Raw genomic sequence first — 22,730 nt, 5'->3', positions numbered from 1 at the left:
CTCCTAATACACTTTGATTTTAAAACCTACTTTGGCACTAGGCCGTTATTACAAGGGCTAATCCCATACTACAGAGGTGACTTAATAGCAATTTACATTACATTACGGAAGAATAGGTTGAGAGAATAAGTTCACCTCAAGACGATGTGAGTGGGAGCTCGAGAGGGTTAAGCACTCTCTATCCCGATATGTCGTTTTAAAATAGAATAGATACCAGTTGTTTTTACATTTTAGGAAAAGGTTACATGGTTGAACGCTTAGAACCCGCCCCGAAAGTTAAACTGCTGAGCAAGAAAAGAAAGAATTTATTAATCGGCCATTACCTTATTGTTGACCGCTGCCGAAGAAAGAGGCGCTTCCCGCCTCCTGCTATGTACTTAATACACTGAAAGATGGAACAGAAGTGGCCCGGAGACCCTAAAATCAGCAGTTTATATACTCTCGCGGAAGTTTCTAGGCGTTAGGGGAATGAAAACACCCGCCCACAATGTTTTTATTGGATAGGACCCCGCAACAGATACAAGTTGGGGGAAGATACACTAGATTGGTCAGAAATTACTAAAAGAAATTCGGGATTGGATAAATCTAAAACAAGGGGAAAAAGAGGGGTATACAGCCAACTTAAACAATAACAGAAAGAAATTTAACAAAACACAAACTTTTGAAATAAAAATTTCTCCAACAAAATAGTTCTTTGACTCCGCACTAGGGTGCACTATTGTTGATCTTCAGTAGTGTCCTCTAGAAGAGAAAGTTCACACTTCTTACTTCAAGCGAAACAAAAACACATCAAAAGTGACACAGTTCAAAAACTCAAAATTTTCCACGTGGTGACATCTTCTGAGAAAGTAGAGAATTAATAGAGTAGATAAAGTTCAACCTTCCTCCAGAAGAGGAGTTTCAACTGGCGCAACTTTTAAATAAACGGTGTAGAGGTGTACCGCCCGGTACATTTATAAATATTATATTTCGTACAACTAAGGAAATTTAGCCAGAGACAATAATATCAGTAATTTGACATGAGTTACTAGCTCATTTAACCCACCCTTTTTGCAAACTACGAAAGACCCACCACTGGCTGCAGAGCAGACAGACGACCATGTCACACGAAATGTGTCTAGATGCTATCAGATGCTGTCTCGATTTTATTAGACGGACGTCTGTGCTTCTTTCAACCGAATACCACGGAGTTCGATAGCTGCTATCGCTTAAGGGCAGAAGTACGTTAGCGCCCACTGAAATAATGCTGAAACTTACCATAACATTTCTCGCAATATCTACTATAACGTGCAAGATAGAAATGCACCAATTTTACCCCGTCAAGGTAAAGCCATTATGATTCTAACGGATTGCAATTTATAGTATTTAGACTTCTAGTTTCTTATAAGGAATTTTTTGAATATGAGAAATTTCTCAAGGTCTTATTCAAACATGTCGTCATGTTGGTACACATTGCTCCTAAACTATTCTACCTAGAGATATGAAATTTTGCACACTCATGTATGACTGCACAATGATACTAAAACTCTGGATTTTTAATGTTGCTTCTAAACTGTGTTTTTATAAACCTTTCTTTTTTGCTAAAAGTTACAATATTTTAAAATTAAATTTTAATTTATAGCTGAAGACATAAATATTTACCAAATGTTAAAATTCTAGAGTTTCAAGACTTCCATGCATCTATGAATGTATGGTGATAATTTGGAAGCAATGGTACCAATACTTCAGTAGTAATGTGTACCAACATGACGATATGTTTCAATAAGACTTGAAAAATTTCTCATATTCAAAAAATTTCCTTACAATAAACTAGAAGTCTAAATACTATAAATTGCAATCCATTAGAATCAGAAGGGCTTTGACCTGACATGGTAAAATTGGTGCATTTCTATCTTTCATGTTATAATAGATATTGTGAGAAATGTTATGGTAAGTTTCAGCATTATTTCAGTGGACGCTCATGTACTTCTGCCGTTAAGTGCGGCCAGTATCCAGTATTGGGGAGATAGTGGGTTCGAACCCCACTGTCGGCAGCCCTGAAGATGGTTTCCCGTGGTTTCCCATTTTCACACCAGGCAAATGCTGGGGCTGTACCTTAATTAAGGCCACGGCCGCTTCCTTCCCAGCCCTTACCTGTCTCATCGTCGACGTAAGACCTATCTGTGTCGGTGCGGCATAAAGCCAATAGCAACTGAGTACCTCTTTTAACTGAAGTATTACGCCATGAAAGGTAATTAATCATTTAAACTGCACATTGCATTCCGCATTCTCCCCACACGAAGCTGAGGATATTTTCTCACCGTAATCAAATTCTGAATCCTGAGTTCGAGTTGCTCACGAGAACGTTTCGCTCCCTGTATTTAGTAGTAGTAGTAGTATTTTATTATTTTCCTCCAGATCTATAGTAAATTTTACCCAATTGATCTGTTAAATGAGGAAAATAACATTGCCAGTCCATACATGCACCAGCAGCCTACAACTAAAAGAAAAACACGAGACTCTTGGGCATGCCATGAGGTCCATGAGATACTCCAGAAACGTGACCATACCTAGTGAGAGTCACCACAGTAGTCATCATCAGTCCCTCATGCCACGTCCGTCGTATCCATGGAATAAAAAGGAATAAATGAATTAAAAATTTTAAAAAATTAAAAATAAAAAAAATAAAAAATAAAAAATCAAACAAACAATTGGCCCACGGTCAACCCACTTCCAAGGAGCCGTTAGCCATGGCAAAAGACAAACACATAATTGAAAAATAACATTAGAATACAACATCGGCCGTTCGGCATGTGCCATCTAAGGAAAGAACTACACCTTCCACCTGACTGGCCTCGCCGACGCGGCACATTCCATCACAGCTATTGTCATATCTCCTGATCTAGTTACTCTGCTGATCCAGCCCCCACGTTCCAATACTTGTACTACTTCCTCGTCAAAACAATGTCGTCATTCTTCGCCAACATCCACCTAAATCAAGCTCTTGTTCTTCAACTAATTACTCTTCATCGACCAAATATACTTATCCACCTAAATCAAACCCTTATCCTTCAACTAACTACTCTTCCAAATTACCTTAAGATATCACACCAGACTCCATATTAAAATTCCCATACTTTACTCTTAAATCCAATCAACTACATGTCTAACATATAGCAACTACCATTACACCAATTATTCACTTTTCTCAACCTTATACCACCATATACCAATCTAAACTCATATTTCAAATTATCTTCAAACTTCCATCATCAATACACCAAATATTCACTTTCCTCAACCTTTTTCAAACTTTCATACTCAACAATCTCATACCTCCCATTCGCCTCTTATTCATATATCATACCAAACACAATTCACATACAAATAACATAAAATTACCATACTTCACTCCTAAATCCAATAAACAACACATCCAACATATACATCTATCATTACACCAAATATTCACTTTTCTCAACCTTATACCACCATATAACATCTAAACTATTAAAATGCCAAGCCAAACTACACATTAAATTTTGATCCAAGACACATTTCCCCAGCGATTTCACCATACAACCACCGATCCAGACTCACTTATTATCAACTCCATCTCTTATTCCACCTCCTTCTAATCATCACATCCTCTTCATACAAATAGCACTGTACCACCAACCTACTCACTCTCTTTACTTAACTTTCTACTTCTCGTTACAACACCCTCCTCCTTTTTGTCTTTCTTTCCCCACAAATCTTTTACACTCATGCTTCTCCCTTTCCTCAGAGTCTCCCCTCTGCTAGGTGTCACTTTTATTTATTTCTGCCCTTCGCGGTAGACCTCCGAGTACACCTCCGAATATGCCTCCTTACATGCTTCAGCGACAACGGTCTTGATTGCTGTCCTCGGCGACATATCAATCACTAACCCCTCTTTATCAAGAATTTTGAACGGAGATGCCACGGAGCATGTCTCTATACTAGATTCACTCGGCACACAACCTCTTATTGCCCTATCTTCCAAACCAAGACCGTCTTCTCAGGGACTATCCACATGCACCTACTCATCTGCACGGGCAATTTCTTCTGCTCCTCTCTTGGTGATATGCACATTTTCCACCTGCACTCCCTCGTCTACACTCGTTTCGTCCTTGTTTAAATCTTCCTCCATAGATAAAAGTTTCTCTAGTCCCCACTTCCGAGACCATTTTCCATTGGACACCACCAGCACTTGGCCTCTAACATAAGCTCTCAACCCTTGCAGCCTTGCCTTAATCATATGTTTTCTCAGGATTTTAAAATTTCTATTCCCATCTGTACCCCAGTCTCTCTTAATCCACATTTTTCAGCCCGTATGTTTCCAGCATTTCTGATTACTAAGTCTGCCGTCAGCGAAGATATCAACGTGACCTTTATAGGACTGCACCCCTCAGCCTTCCTATCAGCTTCACGTCATCTATATCTACCTCACTGAAGTTGATCTTCATTTTTTGCTGTATTACATCTACCACCTTGTGTATTATGTTCTCTTTAGACTCATTCTTCTCTTCTTGTACTCCATAAACAAAGATGGCTTTCTTCATGCTTTCATGTCTGTGGGCTTCAACTTCTTTCTTCAAGGTCTCCATCTCCTCTTCCATGTTTTTCTATTTTCTTCTTTAGAAGGACTATCTCTCACTGCTCTCCATTTTGCCTTTGACTTCATTGGTGCTTTCTTGAATCCACCGTCTCGCTGTTACATGCTCCTTGCCTTGTTCTTGTAACATCCGTTTTAACAGCTCAAACGGACAAAGTTCTTCAATAACATCCTTAACCACTTTCCTTATTATTTCCACGTCCTCCCTATTCATGTTGCCAGTGCCCTGTGGGCCTGGGTTTACTTCTACACCCCAATAACCAGTAGGACAGTGACTACAGCTCCCACCAACAGCATCTCGCCTTTCAGTCTCATCCCTAAGCTAACTTCACTGTTTTTGGCTGTAGCATTCTTCTTACTTCCCTGCCATCCTCCAATGATGACCCTATATTGTTCGACGCTAATCATCTTTCTTGTATCACTCAACTCGTCCAGTCCTCACCTCACTCCCACTCCGCCCACCTGGCACACTTCGCACTACACATCCGCCCACCTCACTCGCCTTGGTGAGACTGGTCCCTGTATTTAATACTATATAATTCCACTGACAATGCCACTGCCTTTCTGCGTGTATTTTTCTTCGAATTGTAATATTTATTATCTGGGATTGAATTGTTTCAGCATAAAGAATATCACTGTCGCTGAAGGTTTGGAGTCAGAACTAAGTATTGATGGCGTCCAACCTGCAGATGGTGGAATCTACACGTGCTTCGCTCGCAATGAATTTGGTCATGACCAGACTGCAATTCATCTGCTAGTTCAAGGTAAGTTGTTATTCTGTATCCTCAGAAGTGACTCATGAGTTCCAGAGAACATAATAAGCTGAATGGCAGAGAACCATCAATGGCCTGGTAAAATTTCTGATTATATTAAATGAATTTTAGAGTTTACTTAAGCTGAGACTTGGTCTAACGACTAGCAGTGCCCAGGAAGCGACTAGAAGAAGCACTAAGAAAGCTTTGAACAGGTTACTACAGGGCCGAGCAAACGCACTGTACTACAAAGTGTCACAGAGCAGTTTACGCCTAGCAGAGATATCGTACAAGATATGACCGGAGTGCGCCAGCGGTACCTCGAATATTCTTGTGTTTACGTTTCGATATTCGACCTCGTCATTTGTAAGTGACACGGAGTGCAGTGTTGCTTAATAAAAACCCAGGGGTATACGTGCAGATATTAAGCTAGTAGGCAAAGAAAAATACATCTCACAATATATGCTATGTACTTTTTACCTTGTCCTATTAGTTTTCCTAATGTGTTTTGAACGGCCGTAACAGGATACGCCGGTTACATCATTCTGTCCACGCGTAGGTGAAGTACAGTAGCAGAGTATAGCGCTGTTGAACCTGTTTCTTATCGCAGGCCAACACATGTTGTTGTGCACTTCCCCTAAAGGCTTGGCAAGTAGGAGAGATTGACTCACGTGCCAGGCCACTTGCTGTACTCGAAAACCGGTCTAGGGTAGTCTGTGTGAAAAGTACACAGAATCCTTACAGTGACGTCGAAGATCCGTTCCAGCACATGCATGCGAATAAGTGTTGTGTAGTTGTGTGTGATTTATAAGACGTCAATGGCATTACTTAGTGATCAAAGCTGACAAAATGAAAGGAAATAGTTAATAAGGTATGAAAAATGGGCGCAACATTTCTGTGCTGTTATTGCGACAGTCTACGATGAATTTCTGACAATAGACAATGCTAGTTGTCTATGCTTATGCATAAACTTTTCAGGTCAATGAAAGGACGGTGAACACTGAAAGAAAAGGGTATAAGTATTCAGTGAAATTGTTATTAATGAGACAAATTTCAATAACCGTAGTTGCACCATCGTGAACATTGCTCGAAGGAAAAAGAGCCCTGTGGAATTGCCGCCGGGCATTTGTAATAGAAGGCTTATTCTTCCTTTTCCTAAACTGTTTACCCCCCCCAGTGTTGGTTTTCGCTGGGACTCAGCAAGGGATTCCACCTCTACCGCCTCAAGGGCAGTGTCCTGGAGCGTGAGACATTGGGTCGGGGGATACAACTGGGGAGAATGAGCATTACTTCGCCCAGGCGGCCTCACTGGCTATGCTGAACAGGGGCCTTGCGGGGGATGGGAAGATTGGAAGGGATAGACAAGGAAGAGGGAAGGAAGCGGGCGTGGTCTTAAGTTAGGTACCATCCCGGCATTTGCCTGGAGAAGTGAGAAACTACGGGAAACCACTTTCAGGATGGCTGAGGTGGAAATTGAACCACCTCTACTCATTTGACCTCCCGAGTCTTAGTAGACCCCGTTCCAGCCCTCATACCACTTTTCAAATTTCGTGTCAGAGCTGGAAATCGAACCCAGGCCTTCGGGGGGTGGCAGCTAATCACACTAACCACTACACCACAGAGGACAGAAGGCTTATTACTGGACAGTAAGTGCCGATAGGTAAAATGGTGACTGTAATGGACCCGTTTAATTAGAATTTCCGTAAAATAATATTATTACTAATAATAATAATGTCTTTACGTTCCACTAACTAATTTTCACGGTTTTCGGAGACGCTGAAATGCCAGAATTTTTTACCGCAGTATTTTTAATGCAAGTGAATCTACAGACACGAGACTGACGTATTTGAGCACCTTTAAATGCCACCGAACTGAGCCGTCATCGAACCTGCCAAGATGGGATCAGAAGACCAGCGCTCTATCGTCCGAGCTACTCAGACCGGCATTAGAGCTTAGAGTAAATTGGTCGTGCGGTTACGGGCGCTCAGCTGTGAGCTTGCATTTTGGTGATAATGGGTTCAAACTCCACTGTCGGCAGGCGGGAAGATGGTTTTCCGTAGTTTTCCGTAGTTTCCCATTTTCACATCAGGGAAATACTGGGACTGTACCTTTATTAAGGCCTCGAACGCTTCCTTCCCACTTGTATCCCTTTTCTCTCCTATCGTCGCCGTAAGACCTACTTGTGTCGGTGCGACGTAAAACAATTTGTAAGTAAATGTTTCGGTAATTTCGGAGACATGTCTGCAATTATAAGATTAATAATAATTCGGACTTGTTATAAGTTCACTATTTTCTTTAGTGTTTTCTGACAGATTACCAGCTACGAAGTTTGAGTGGGGCGTTTAACTTTTATTTTCATAATAGTTAGTAATAATGGACTAACACAGTTATTATTATTATTATTATTATTATTATTATTATTATTATTATTATTATTATTATTATTATTATTATATTGGTAGTAGCTTTACGACGAATGCAAGCTGACAGCCGCGCGCTCCTAATCACACGACCAAATCGCCCAGTAATTATAATAATAATAATAATAATAATAGTAAATGTTTACGTGCCAATAGAGACGCGCGGTTTCGGAATTTTGCCCACAGGTATTCTTTAACGTGCCTGTAATTCCACCGATCAGAATCGGACGTAATTGAACACCTTCAAATAACAGCGGACTGAGCCAGGATCGAGCCTGCTAAGTTCATGAAACCAGTGCTTGAACCGTCTGAACCACTCAGACTGGCAACGTTTATTTTGATACGTTTAATAGGCACTGCAAAAGCAGAATGCTTTAATTTACCATTAAACATGTTCTTTTCGTTTGGAAGCACGAAAGGAAGGTACGTTTAATTTATTTATTTTTATAACATGTCCCTTATTGGTATGAAGCAAAACGTTCGCTGTGCTTTAACAATTCAATGCTGATACTACTCACTTGGAAATCCTATCCCATGCAATATTTCATTGACGTAAGAATCTTTATTTACCTACACGTCAACACGGGGTGTTTCTGCATACGGCGAGTTGGTCTCCCAAAAATCCATGGTATTGATATCACACTGTGGAAGAATATTCCACGTAAAGAGTTCGACAAAAGCACAAGACCTGTCACGTGCCGGTTCGGTTGTCTGCTGTTCCTAGCGACGGGGATACGGTAGGACGGGTTTCTGCCCCTACATTAAACCGGACTGGAGGTATGAGCTCTCTGTCTGACCTTGACCTGAATAACAGCTGTCAGAGAGGCGAATTATCGTCCGTACTAGTACGCGAGGTACTTCGGACTAGTAGTAGTAGTAGTAGTAGTAGTAGTAGTAGTAGTAGTAGTAGTATTTGAATAATGCCAGTGTATGAATACACAAATACCATGATATGCTGCTAGTGTATCGTGTGTCAGAACAGAACACGGGTCGCCCTCCATGAATCTATCGGGAAAGGCTTCCCAACAGACGGGTGCCGAATCCAGCAACGATACTTGCTGTACCGCAGCGTATTCGCAATACAGGTTATGTTACATCACGCTTTGGGAAGCGATGGCCTGAACGGCCACGTGTAATCCTAGACGCGGAAGAAGACATCCTGACAATGAAATGAAATGGCGTATGGCTTTTAGTGCCGGGAGATCCCAGGACAGGTTCGGCTCGCCAGGTGCAGGTCTTCTGATTTGACTCCCGTAGGCGACCTGCGCATCGTGATGAGAATGAAATGACGATGAAGACAACACATACACCCAGCCCCCGTGCCGGGGAAATTAACCATGATGGTTAAAATTTCCAACCTTGCCGGGAATCGAACTCGGGACCCCTGTAACCAAAGGCCAGCACGCTAACCGTTTTACCATGGAGCCGGGCATCCTAACAATAGTAAACGATGATCCCGGGCGTCGTACGCGTAGTATAACACGTGCCGTTGGTGTACCAACTTGGACCATACGTACGACACTGCATGAAGAGCGAGTGCATCCTGACCACATTCAACGGGTGCAGTGTCTTTCACAGCTGATTACCATTTTTACGAGTTGATGTACGTCGCCACGACACAGATAGATCTCACGGCGACGACGGGACAGGAAAGGGCGAGGATCGTGAAGAAGCAACCGTGGCCTTAATTAAGGAACAGTCTGGTGTGAACATGGCAAACCACGGAAAACCGTCCTTAGGGCTGCCGGCAGAGGAGTTCGAACCCACTATATCCCACTCATGGGCTGTGGAACATCCCCATTCAGTAGGAGAAGGCAATTTCCAGCACCGGTTCTGAATTAATACCTGGATGGGTGTAGTAGGAGGTCGGTTACGTGGATTAATCACCTTTTTATTAATGTTACCTTGCTCCTGTAGATACAGTATGTTACTTGAGCTTTCAGAGGACGTGTCGCATCGACTACGCAGAACCACGTGGATTTACACGATGGTGCAGACATTTCCTCAACGGTGGACAGGACGATGTGGATGTATCAATTTGCCAGCCAGATCTCCAGACCTTATTCCAATCGATTTTTATGTCTGGGGGCACATGAAACACAAAGTATATCGAACTGAAGTAACCACTTCGGACGACTTCCGTGAAGGTATTGTTTAAGCAGCAGAGGATATTCTGAACAACCCTGGTGTCTTGGCTCGAATGCGTCGCAACTGGATTCGGAGAAGTGAAGCCTGCAGAGAAGCCCAGGGTGATCACTTTCAACAATTGCTACGAGTTCATACTTCAGTATGTCACATGTTATGCCATTTCTGCAACGTAATGTATTGGGAGTACAGTACAGAATCGATATAGTATTTTGAGTCGCGAAAGTTCGATGTTTTCGTAACAATGTACCGGTAACAAAAATTATACATCGAGAGTTTCAGTGCGCGAGTGCCTTGTACGTGGCGAAAGCTGAACACAACACACGGAAGACCTGCTTGTTAAAACGCTAGACATTGACCTTTAACGCAGTTCGGCTGTACCTCAATCCTACCCTGCACGTGGTTTGGATTTATTACGTGTGTTCGAGCAATTTATATTCTGTTTCTTATTCACTACGAGTTAAAACAGAAGCCACTTTGCGTTTTAAGTGCCAATAACTTTAAAACAGCAATCATCATCATCATCATCATCATTATCACGTACAAAATTTCAATAACATTCTCGTTTTATATTCATCACTACTGAAATTGGAACTGTAAGTAAACATTTAACTTAAGTAGGTTTCCTAGAGTGTTTTGTTAATTTACAAAAGAAATTTTAAAATTTCTTTTAGTGTAAGGCAATCTGTACGTTTTTGTTTTCGAAACTGTTGTGCTGTAATGTTTAACATCGGTACATTTTTTGTACACAGGCGTTTTCGTGTACGTTCGCAAATGCGTGCTTTTCTATTCGAGATAGTCTTGTTACCGTCCACCTGGAATTACGGAGCTCGTACTGTATTTTAGTTCATTCTTTTCTACAACAGAGTGTTTCTAATGCGACTGTAGTTCCTACGACCACGCCACTCTTATGTCTGTGTCACTAATGTGCGCCTTGTACGGCTCTGTCCTGCTTGACTGTGTGGCTCTCGTTACCTTCTTCTTCCTCTTCTTCTACTGCAGCTTTATGTCTTAACAGGTATACTGTATTCTACCGACATCATCTGAACACGCAGTACCGTAATCTGCTACGATTTGTTATTAGCACTATCATAGTAAAATGTAGGATGTAGTTGTGGAGGAATCTTCTTAGATACGTTCGACATCTGTGAATTGTGTATAATTTGATATCTCATCTTGTGCTCATGAAAGCGCCCGTCGGCCTGGCGTTCAGGTTAATAGCTACATGTCTCTAACGTGTAACATTGTTTATGTTTCTCAGATTTGTTGATGTGTATGTTTGATGTTTATACACAAAACGAGATAACAGCTGACTCGTCTTACGCATAGGAATGTGTAGTTAACTACTGCGACCGATGTTGGATCACGTGACGTATATTTCATCTTGTTTCCTCTTAAACTACGCATATTTTACTATTTTCTTCAACGTATTTCAGCTTTAAATGACCTGATAATAATAATAACGTTAAGTGCTTTACGTCCCACAAAATACTTCTACGGTTTTCTGAGACGCTGAGGTGCCCGAATTTAGTTCTTTTTATGTACCAGTAAATCTACCGACACGAGGCTGACGTACAGTATTTGAGCACCTTTAAATACCACCGGACTGGGCCAGGTTCGAACCTGCAAAGTTGGAGTCAAAAAGCCGGCGCCTCAACCGTCTGAGCCACTCAGCCCGGAAGAAGGCACGAAATGTAAGTACGTTTAATCTATTCAGTTGTTTTTTTGTATTTTGCTTAACGTCGCAGTGACACAGATATGTCTTATGACGACGATGCGATAGGAAATATCTAGGAAGTGGAAGGAAGTGGCCGTGGCCTTAATTAAGGTACAGCCCCGGCATTTGCCTGGTGTGAAAATGGGAAACTACGGAAAACCATCTTCAGGGCTGCCGACAGTGGAGCTCGAACTTACTATCTCCCGATTACTGGATACTGGCCGCCCTTAAGCGACTGCAGCTATCGAGCTCAGTTTATTTAGTTGTATAACATGCCCATTATTCCTTTGAAACTAAACGTCCGATGTGTTTCGATAATTCAGTTCCGATGCACAACGGGGATCGTACCGTATTTCACGCCCCGGCGCGCCTATCCCAACCAATAATTATGTCACACACTCGTACAGGTCCCGCACCGACACCGGTTTTCGGGTCATTTTCATATTCGCTAGACCACGGGGCTCATGACCGCAGATATCCCGATCCCCTAAAGGACGGAACAGCAAATGAACCAGTATTAACGCTGAGAATGCGATACATCTCCAGAGTCCGAAACCGATGACAAGTATTGTTTGAAGCCCCTACGACGGAAACTAAATACTAACAACAACAAAACCAGTCTGGCGAGAATGTAACGTAATACACTACTGTAGTAGCCGCCTTCAGCTGTTATCGTAGTTCAGTTGCTCTTAAACATAAAACCAGTTTGACAAGTATGTTACGTAACATCTCGTGCATTGCATAGGTAGCGTTCAGCTGTTACAGTAGTACATTTGCTTGTAAACACAAAGAGAAACCAGTTTGGCACGTATGGCGCGTGACTTACTGTTAAAAAGGGGAGCTCTTCATTCACAAGAACAAGGCATATTACCTATTCTAAAAACATCCTATCTCTTTGCTCTCGAAAATAACTTCCGAGGATTACTAAAAGTTTGATATATAGTGATTCGTCACATCGTTCTCTGTTGCTAGAAGAAATATCTGCAGGTATACCCCTAACAACCTGTATATATGTGAGAATTCCTTTTTTCAGTTATGAAAATGAATGAGTTGTTCACGTAAATCAAAATATCCCCCAAGTAGTGAATAACATTCCAAGACAACCATTCACTAGCTAATCGACATCGCGCGGGCGGCCCGCGCAAAACAACAGCATCTGAAGGCAGGAATATATTCATATCTGCACGTAGACATCCTACACCCACAGCTATTACTCTGCGCCACGAGTTTCGAGACGCCACAGGAGTTAATGTAAGTACACAAACTGTGCACGAGAGACTGCATGATATGGTAATGTATTCAAGAAGACCCGTCAGGGGTCCTCCACTTCGATGATATCACAGAGTGGGTCGCGTTCTATGGACTAGAGCACATCAGACTTGGGCTCGAGATCAATGATCCAGAACGTTGTTCACTGATGAAATACAAATTGGTTTACGCCATGATGACAGCTCTCTGCGCATATTGAGGGCAAGAGGGGAACGTTACAATGAATCATTCGCAGTAGAACTTGACCAATTGCTTGGAGGTTCAGCACTATCCTGGGCGGGTACCATGTTCAGCCGCTATACACCACTGGTACACATTCAAGGAAACATGGCGACCGCAGTGTAAAAACACAACATTCTCCTACTCATGGTAAGAGGTGGTAGAGGGACTGTAGGGGATGAGTTTACTCTACAGGGTCATAACGCTCGTCCACATCGTGCAGCAGCTGTGAATGGATACCTGGAGGGACGTGAGATCCACAGAATGGACTGGCCAGCGTCTTCTCCGGGCACGAAGTGTATAGAGCATGCGTGGATCTTTCTTAAACAATTTCCAACCGTCAACATCCATCATTAACGATTCAGGCTCTAAAACATGCTGCCATCGAGGAGTGGGACCGTTTTCCTCCAGAAATGTCAAATGATTTGGTGCTGAACATGCCCCGTCGCATTCAAAAGCGCTTCAGAGTCTCTGGAGGACTATCATCTTATTGATTCATGTGACTTCATTGATTAATTTGTGATCTTCTAACTGAGGAGGTTCCTTAATTTGATTTATTTAGTCATATACTGACTGTTCTTGTTCTCATACGGGTCCAAAGTTACCGAGAAACGTTTTCGTTGTATTTTACTATCCCGAGTTTCACAATAAATAATGTCTTATCCTTTCCACCTCGACACCACAGAATCTGGTGCATGCTTAACATTTTTTGATGAGTATATTTTTGTGTTAACCTTAGAACTGGCGGACGAACAACTATGACCCATTGCATGGTTCCGAAATCGGTAGTGTCGTATTTGTGACATTCCTAACCGTAATATTAACGCCCATATAGGTTTTCGTTTAAGTTGATAGGAGTCAGCACTCATCATAATGTGTCTCTTGACATCTTATGGACAATATTTTAATACTAATGTGGGCTTTCATTTATTCTTTTTTACTTAAATAGATTATGAATTTGGCGCACTTCTGTCTATTTACAGCACACACACATTTATTTACTAAAGAATCATCGTGAAAACAATTCGCGTTTGAAGGATAGTGACTTAACGCATGCTTTTGGAAATGAGTGCGAGTCGTCTATTATTTCGAATATAAGTGAGGACGAACAATATGCTAATGCAGATGCTCAGCCCAAGACCATTTTCCAGAGAAAATGTATGAAAATTTGTCTACAGAAGCCTTATAATGAATAGATGGCTTTCAATATCTCAGATTTTATCAACTTTGCCAACACTTCTGTGAAGCAGGAATTCAAATTTAAAACTATACCTTGATCATCGATCAGGATGCAAACGTAATTTTTAATTTTCTTTTTATTTATGATTTTGTACGTTTGGTCTCGATATATTTTTTTGAAATATTTATAGTGGCTAGTATATTTGATATGGATGCCATGTCAGTCCAATTGCCACAACATTTGGTTACTTTCTTCGGGTAACTAGAGTACATGGACTTGTGAAGACGAAGCGTGACAATTTAGTTTTTTATCTGTCCAATCATCATATGAAACATGCCGATGTAAATGTGCACTTTCAATAGTAGCATAAAATGTGAGTTGTGAAATGTACGGTTTTTTAATTAAAATTTTGTATTCACTTTGGTAGTCGGTCTGATGTAGTGAATCACAGGCTGTGCGGAATATATAGCCTGAATCAGTGGAAATACAGGAAGCGCCGGTGTGACGTCACCTCTGTCCGCTGCATATGCTACCAATTAAAACATGTTCATCCTGTGACGTCATCGCGCACTGAACTGCGTGATCGTGACCTCAAGGAAAGAGGAAATGGTTTTAGGCGTCCGGGTTGCAGCGATGTAGGAGAAACGAGAAAACCGACACATAATATCTGGTGTGAAAAACACAATTGACGTCTTGGACATCGTAACGTTAATACTGACTGCTTGAAATATATAACTGGTCAGACATTATGAACAATTAAATGTCGGCTATATGTTATAAGAAAACAAAAATTTTAGCTTATGTGAAAGACAGCTATTTTCTCTGAAATTTAGAAGGGACCTATACAGAAAAATTACCCTGCATTTTCTGTTTAATTTTTTTAGTTTATCAATGGTAGAATATAATGTCTGGGCGATTTGTAATCGATGATTGCGTCTCAAAGGTTGTGATCTGGCAAGGTACTTCGGAATTTCAACTTAGCAATGTTTCGTAAGAGAAAATAATTGTTCGCACACATATGTCAAACCGAACATACATAATATGCGTGAAACAAATGCATAGAACCTCGGAAATCTGGTTTGGGAAGCTTCCTTATAAGTCCTCCTTCTGTTTATCTTTCTCCTTCGACAAATCGCTACATTGTAAATTTAACAGTTCTATTTTGTACCTATTAGGAACATTGTTGGCATCCACTGCACAAAAACGGAAACGTGGTAGAAAATGTTTCTACATCTTGAGACCTAAACTCAAATATTCTTCAGAGAAACTAATATCAGGAGCACGCTCAATATTGTTATCGAGAGCGCTTCGGCTGACTGACATCTCCAGTTCCATACTCACAGCGCCGGTTGTCTAGGCAACATAACATTACTCAGCTCTCTGCTGACGTCGCAGGAATTGACAGGCTTGCTCTTCGCTCCGACACACCACACCGCCTGAAATAGTCTGACTCTGGACTAAATTATCGTTTGAATGCCATATTGGTTTGGTGTAACTACGCCAATAAAGATAACTATATATATTGTACCTTCCCCTGTCTTTGCTTGGTCTAGCTCAGCGGAGACGCTGCGTGGTGCGTCCGAATAGAATAAAGTATGGGTCAACTTAAAACTTAAAATAACAGGACCGGTTCTAGAGTACATATTCGTAAATGAGAACTCGAAGAAATAAATGGGTAGAAAAGTGTATTAACCAATAAAACATGAGGTTACAGTAGTAATCTTCCAGTGGCGGCGCGTGGATAAAACATGTGGGGGTTCACTGCTATGGAAAATAACGTGTTCAAATTATTATTGTTACTTGATGTTTACATAGATGTAAAATAGTGACATTGTTTGATTAGAAACGTGACTTTGCCTTGCAGAGACACGGCTACAGCTCAAAGAAGTTACCAAAACAACGAAGAACGAAAGAGTATATGAGGTGCAACTTTAAGCTGATCCAATTTCCCCTCATTTTGAAGACGTAGCAATAACTTCTTCAAGAACGTGTTAGGCAGACTACTGTTATTTGTGTGTTAGCGTATTTTGCTGTTTACTTTTCATAAAACACGTATTACTAATGAAATTTTTTATTTAATTACATAAACTTAGACTACGTACGCCTATTGATGCTATACAAACCGTAGTTAGCAAAATATTCTGGCTCATTGCGGTTAATTGCATTAGAATGGCAAAATCGCCAAATTAAAATCCCTTCAAAACCTACCACATACGGCAAATTTTAACCGCGCGCTCTGACAATGCTTCGGCTAATTTCGGAACTGCTCGATGTAAATCGTGTCTATCGCTGGTCCAGTTACCAGCGATCCCTGGGCTATGTTGTTCCTGCTTCTCATAACACCTCGCCTTGCGCACCCTCCTTACGTCTCACGGCCCCGTGCCCTGTGTCCTGAAATTGAACCTCTTCGCTGGTTCCGGAGTGCAACCGAGTGTTGATGTCAAAAATGCCGCTACGCGCGCAGATATACGGAGCAAATTTAAGGAACAGGCTCTGGTAAACTATTTTACCTAGACTTATCTATTTCTAGGGAGTTCACTGAACCAGTGAACATATAGAACGCGCCGCCACTGTAATCTTCCCAAAATAAATCTACACAATTACATTATAAATTGCCTTCACTGGTTCAAATATATACACGGGTCTCGTAACCAATTGTATTATAAAGTCATTGTGTGGAATACGGTGGGCTTATTGAGTTTTTGCGGAGGTTCAAGTAAGTTAAATTGCGCATGGCACGTAGCCTCAAACTGAATCGTCTCTTAACATGAAATGATAACTATAGATTCGCACATCTCATCCTGATTAAACAAATCCGAACTAGTTGGTAAACAAATACAATAAACACTTGCTTGGGACTGGTATTTACCCTCCAAAAAGACACTGAGCTTACAACACGGGTCCGCACCCGGAACAAATTGAAGAGGAACATAACCTCACAATCCAAAATCAGCACGTGCCGTGATCACCTTAATCAAGGACGCAAACAACAACAAAAATAACACACATGGGAAAAATACACACAAGATAAAATAAACACAGCCTGAAGGAGAAAACAAATATGTACATTTTATATCATCGTCTGGGTCTAGTCTCGAACCGTTCGTATCCCACTATCGGCAGCCCTGAAAATGGTTTTCCGTGGTTTCCCATTTTCACACCAGGCAAATGCTGGGGCTGTACCTTAATTAAGGCCACGGCCGCTTCCTTCCAACTCCTAGGCCTTTCCTATCCCATCGTCGCCATAAGACCTATCTGTGTCGGTGCGACGTAAAGCCCCTAGCAAAAAAAATAGTCTCGAACCCAAGACCTCTAAGGCTCTGGACGTCAATTGACGTGTATACGCACAACGGAGTGTTGCAGGTTAAAATTAGCAACTCCTGGTCAGCTGCGGAGAGAATGTCAATAACAAAATATTTTACACGTGAACAGACCAACACTCCAAAGCCGGGATAACGGTTCTCGTGTGAACAGCGAGTTCATTAATTTGAGGCCCTGACCCCTCGCAAAGAGTCTTTGCCTGCGTAAACACGTCAGTGAGTCAACAGCCCATTCGTCTTCCCGGCTTTCAGAAACTGGTCTCGCTTTTGAAACACATGGTCACGCAGGAAGCTCACTAACAAAATCTCTCATGAGTCTTGTTACGGCACACCAAACTGTGTCCCACATTATTCCGAATCTAGGCTACTCATCGGCCTGTTTTCAAATATATCTACCATTAGTGTAGCATACACTCTTTAAGTTCTTCACGGCCTCGCGTCTAAAATATCCAGGTTCGCATCCTGGCTCTTACTCGGCCTATTCTCACATCTAAGCCTCCTCGGCCCATTTTCAAAAATATCTCACTGCGATAATACACACTCATTGCGGCGCTTCGTGGCCTTCCATCTAACCTGTCCAGTTTCGCTTCCCACATGCGGCTATGGCTTAGTCTGTCGCGACATTATATAAAAGGACCTCTCTGAGATACAACGGTGTAAATGTCCCTCTGTTCTCGCTGCAACCTGAAATACATTCCCCGTGCGTAATCATGCACATCCTAAAGTTTTCAACTAAGTCGTTTTCGATACCTGGTTCCCCGTTTGAACCTCTATAAATAAGTTGACATCCAACTTATTCTGAAGACTTTGACATCAACCTAACACTCGTGTCACTATATGGCTCAGAAGAAACCTAAATTCAAAAATCACGAAATAACCACTAAACGATTACATTACCCTCGTTCAATCTAGAGCAAAACTAATAAACACACGGGTGGTGCAGGCGATCATTCCTAAACTAAATTACCTAACCTATAATTGAATATACATGCGTATGGCACTGAAAGTTGCATATTTAACATTTACTTTATCGGAAACGCCCTGAGTTGAAACTATGGCTACAAGTCGTGCTTATATCAAGTTCAACTTACCTGAAAGCTTCCATCATTGCCTCAGCTCACCCATATAGGAAAGCGTGTAGTGGAATCAGTCTATATTAGCGCTGTGCACTCTAAATCCTGAAGTCCGGTACTCTGCTCCTGGGAACGCCATTACAGATGCCGTCTTCTTCCATGGTACTCGGCAACTCCTGAAAACTGGATGATGAAGTATGACACTCCTCTTCACTGCCTAGTTTGTATTCACATACAATGCCGCGACCTAGGCGAGATACAGTTTGCTATATCTGCTTCTTATGGTATCAGTCCGACCATGAGAAGCGCCTGTTATGGGGATGATACCCGGTCACTACAAGTCCTTCTGGCAGTTAATCGACACATACCGAACTAAATTTGGGAAATCGTTCTAGTTGCATTATTATTCACTCACTATAATTGGTCAGGCTAGCTAGTCTAAGCCCTGAATAACGCTCTCTAATTTATTTTTGTTAAATTTATTTTGTCTAGAAGTTTGATACGAGCGACACACACTAAGCACTGGTCTGTCAAATAATAGCCCCGAGCTGTTTCAGAGACCTCCCATTTATAGCACTGGTAAATTCCGTTGAGCTCATGTACACTGACTGACAGAGCAAATGCAACACCAAGGAGGAGTGGTTCGAAAGGGATGAAAGTTGGGGAAAAAACAGAGTCGGCACGGAAGAATAATTGATGTTTATTTCAAACCGATATGCAGGTTACACAATGCGCACGGCATCGATTCAGTAGGATGTAGGACCACCGCGAGCGGCGATGCACGCAGAAACATGTCGAGGTACAGAGTCAATAAGAGTGCGGATGGTGTCCTGAGGGATGGTTCTCCATTCTCTGTCAACCATTTGCCACAGTTGGTCGTCCGTACGAGGCTGGGGCAGAGTTTGCAAACGGCGTCCAATGAGATCCCACACGTGTTCGATTGGTGAGAGATCCGGAGAGTACGCTGGCCACGGAAGCATCTGTACACCTCGTAGAGCCTGTTGCGAGATGCGAGCAGTGTGTGGGCGGGCATTATCCTGCTGAAACAGAGCATTGGGCAGCCCCTGAAGGTACGGGAGTGCCACCGGCCGCAGCACATGCTGCACGTAGCGGTGGGCATTTAACGTGCCTTGAATACGCACTAGAGGTGACGTGGAATCATACGCAATAGCGCCCCAAACCATGATGCCGCGTTGTCTAGCGGTAGGGCGCTCCACAGTTACTGCCGGATTTGACCTTTCTCCACGCCGACGCCACACTCGTCTGCGGTGACTATCACTGACAGAACAGAAGCGTGACTCATCGGAGAACACGACGTTCCGCCATTCCCTCATCCAAGTCGCTCTAGCCCGGCACCATGCCAGGCGTGCACGTCTATGCTGTGGAGTCAATGGTAGTCTTCTGAGCGGACGCCGGGAGTGCAGGCCTCCTTCAACCAATCGACGGGAAATTGTTCTGATCGATATTGGAACAGCCAGGGTGTCTTGCACATGCTGAAGAATGGCGGTTGACGTGGCGTGCGGGGCTGCCACCGCTTGGCGGCGGATGCGCCGATCCTCGCGTGCTGACGTCACTCGGGCTGCGCCTGGACCCCTCGCACGTGCCACATGTCCCTGCGCCAACCATCTTCGCCACAGGCGCTGCACCGTGGACACATCCCTATGGGTATCGGCTGCGATTTGACGAAGCGACCAACCTGCCCTTCTCAGCCCGATCACCATACCCCTCGTAAAGTCGTCTGTCTGCTGGAAATGCCTCCGTTGACGGCGGCCTGGCATTCTTAGCTATACACGTGTCCTGTGGCACACGACAACACGTTCTACAATGACTGTCGGCTGAGAAATCACGGTACGAAGTGGGCCATTCGCCAACGCCGTCTCCCATTTATCGTTCGCTACGTGCGCAGCACAGCGGCGCATTTCACATCATGAGCATACCTCAGTGACGTCAGTCTACCCTTCAATTGGCATAAAGTTCTGACCACTCCTTCTTGGTGTTACATTTGTTCTGTCAGTCAGTGTACATCCCCGCGCTCACAATAGATCGCTTTGCGGGCCGGTCGCGTCCTTCCAACGGCTATTTGAATTTAACGAAAGAAAAATTTAACATGCCTACTTGTCATCGCTGTGTTGTAAGTAGTGCATCATAAGTACAACCAACATTATCTGGTGTTTTACTGAAACTTGAACTCGTGTTGAATTAACATGTCGAATTTCCATGCTACCAGACCTGGATTGCTCAGGATTGGCTACCTGCTGTTGGCACCACTGGCTTCACTTGACAAATTTAAACATCTTTATCTATTTCTCGCAATCTCACTTCTCTTTATCTGTCTCACTTGGGAAAGTGATATCCGGGGTTTCCACGAGTAGGTTCAAAATAAAGCTTCCTTCTCGTTGGGGCTTACATGAGTATCCACAGGGACTACAGCTTGTGATCGGGTGTTCACTTCCCCCTAAGATACGGAATTCGGGCTCTGCCTGGTGCTATATTCAAATATTCCTGTAACGTAAAATGATGATATTTTTACAGTAATGGAGTGATATATATTCAAAAGAAAACGATCACTTGAATTTGTCAATAAAAGGTTTATCAACGATTTCTTTTGATTTTGGTCACCGGTTCTGTTTCCAGGGAAAATATTCCCTTCAACCCTTTTGCATATGTCACCATTTAAATCAAAATGTATCATGAAAACTCTTGTTTAACTACTTTTAATACGAGGCACTCTTACCACACCCTACTTTGCGATCATTTCAGATTCTCCTGCACTGCCTACGAACGTGCGCGTATTGGACCAAGATAGTAGGCGAGTGAGTCTGGCGTGGACACCAGCTCAGGATGGCAACAGTCCCATAACACGGTACATAGTTCGCTACAGCCCAATACAAGGTACGTTACCTCATGTCATCTAATTTCTGAAATACCCGATACATGAATTGAAAAGGTACTCTATGATAAAGTATAACAGTTCAGTATTATGTACATATGAATTATAAATATCATGTCAATACATCACTTTCAGACTCCTGGAAAGGCCCCAGTTTAGAAGTGGAAGTGGATGGAAGTCAGAGTAGCGCCCTCGTTACCTCGTTGCATCCAGCCACCCTGTATAGCTTCCGGGTGATAGCTGAGAACACCCTTGGTCCTGGAGCCGCCAGTCAAGAGCTCTTAGTACGGACACAGGAAGAGCCTCCATCTTCTCCTCCACAGCATGTCAATGTGGAGGCTACCAGTTCCACTCAGCTTATCCTTACCTGGGAGCCTCCCGAAGAGGAACATTGGAATGGCCCACTTCTTGGTCACTACGTGGGACATCGTCAGCTCGGGTAATAATTCATAATTTTTATAAAAGCTTCTATGAATTAGTGTCACTTTAAACACATAGTAAGAAAAAGTATTTAAGATCTTAATTGTTTTAAAACTGTTCAGCTCCGTAACTGAAGTTTCTTTTTCTTCTTACAATCTGCTTTACGTCGCACCGACACAGATAGGTCTTATGGCGACGATGGGATAGGAAAGGGCTGGGAGTGGGAAGGAAGCGGCCATGGCCTTGAGGGCACGTGTCTGTGAAGACCACAGTAAAGTAGTAGAAAATCACTATTTTTGTCATCATAATTTGGACAGATATACTTACCAGGCGTATGCATAATTATTTTCCGGTTTCACATAGAGATGGCGCCAGCAAACAGTACGCAGCGTATGAATTTGAAACATACGTCAGTTTGTCCGTCTGATATTAACCTACAACACACACGAGTTGAGTCCGCCAAACACTAGCGTCTGATTTGTATCGTTCAGTGATCATGTCGACGTTTGTGCCTGAAAAGAACACTTGCAGCACGCATTGCTGTTCTTATTTAATCAAAAAAAAGGCTGTGGAAAGTCACCGTTTGCTGGTAGAAACATGTGAACACGCTCCATCGATTAGAACATGTGGGACATGGTTTCGACAATTTAAACATGGTGATCTGAGTCTGATGGGATCAGAGCGGTATTGTGTATTATGAACTCTTGAAT

At 42.6% G+C, this 22,730-nt stretch overlaps 1 protein-coding gene across 1 annotated transcript in view; it reads left to right on the top strand.

Annotated features, from left to right (window-relative positions):
* The window catches only part of LOC136863821 (cell adhesion molecule Dscam2), a 760,504-nt gene that overhangs the window by 525,558 nt on the left and 212,216 nt on the right, over positions 1-22,730 (top strand). The window contains exons 15-17 of the mRNA XM_067140158.2: positions 5,237-5,379; positions 21,471-21,602; positions 21,736-22,039. Of these exons, the coding sequence (XP_066996259.2) occupies positions 5,237-5,379; positions 21,471-21,602; positions 21,736-22,039 (579 nt within the window). The remainder of the gene's footprint in view (positions 1-5,236; positions 5,380-21,470; positions 21,603-21,735; positions 22,040-22,730) is intronic.

Source organism: Anabrus simplex, chromosome 2, assembly GCF_040414725.1.
Source record: "Anabrus simplex isolate iqAnaSimp1 chromosome 2, ASM4041472v1, whole genome shotgun sequence".
In the NCBI taxonomy this organism is placed as follows: Eukaryota; Metazoa; Arthropoda; class Insecta; order Orthoptera; family Tettigoniidae; genus Anabrus; species Anabrus simplex.
Note: the sequence above shows the minus strand (reverse complement) of the source record. Positions and strands in the feature narration are given on the sequence as shown.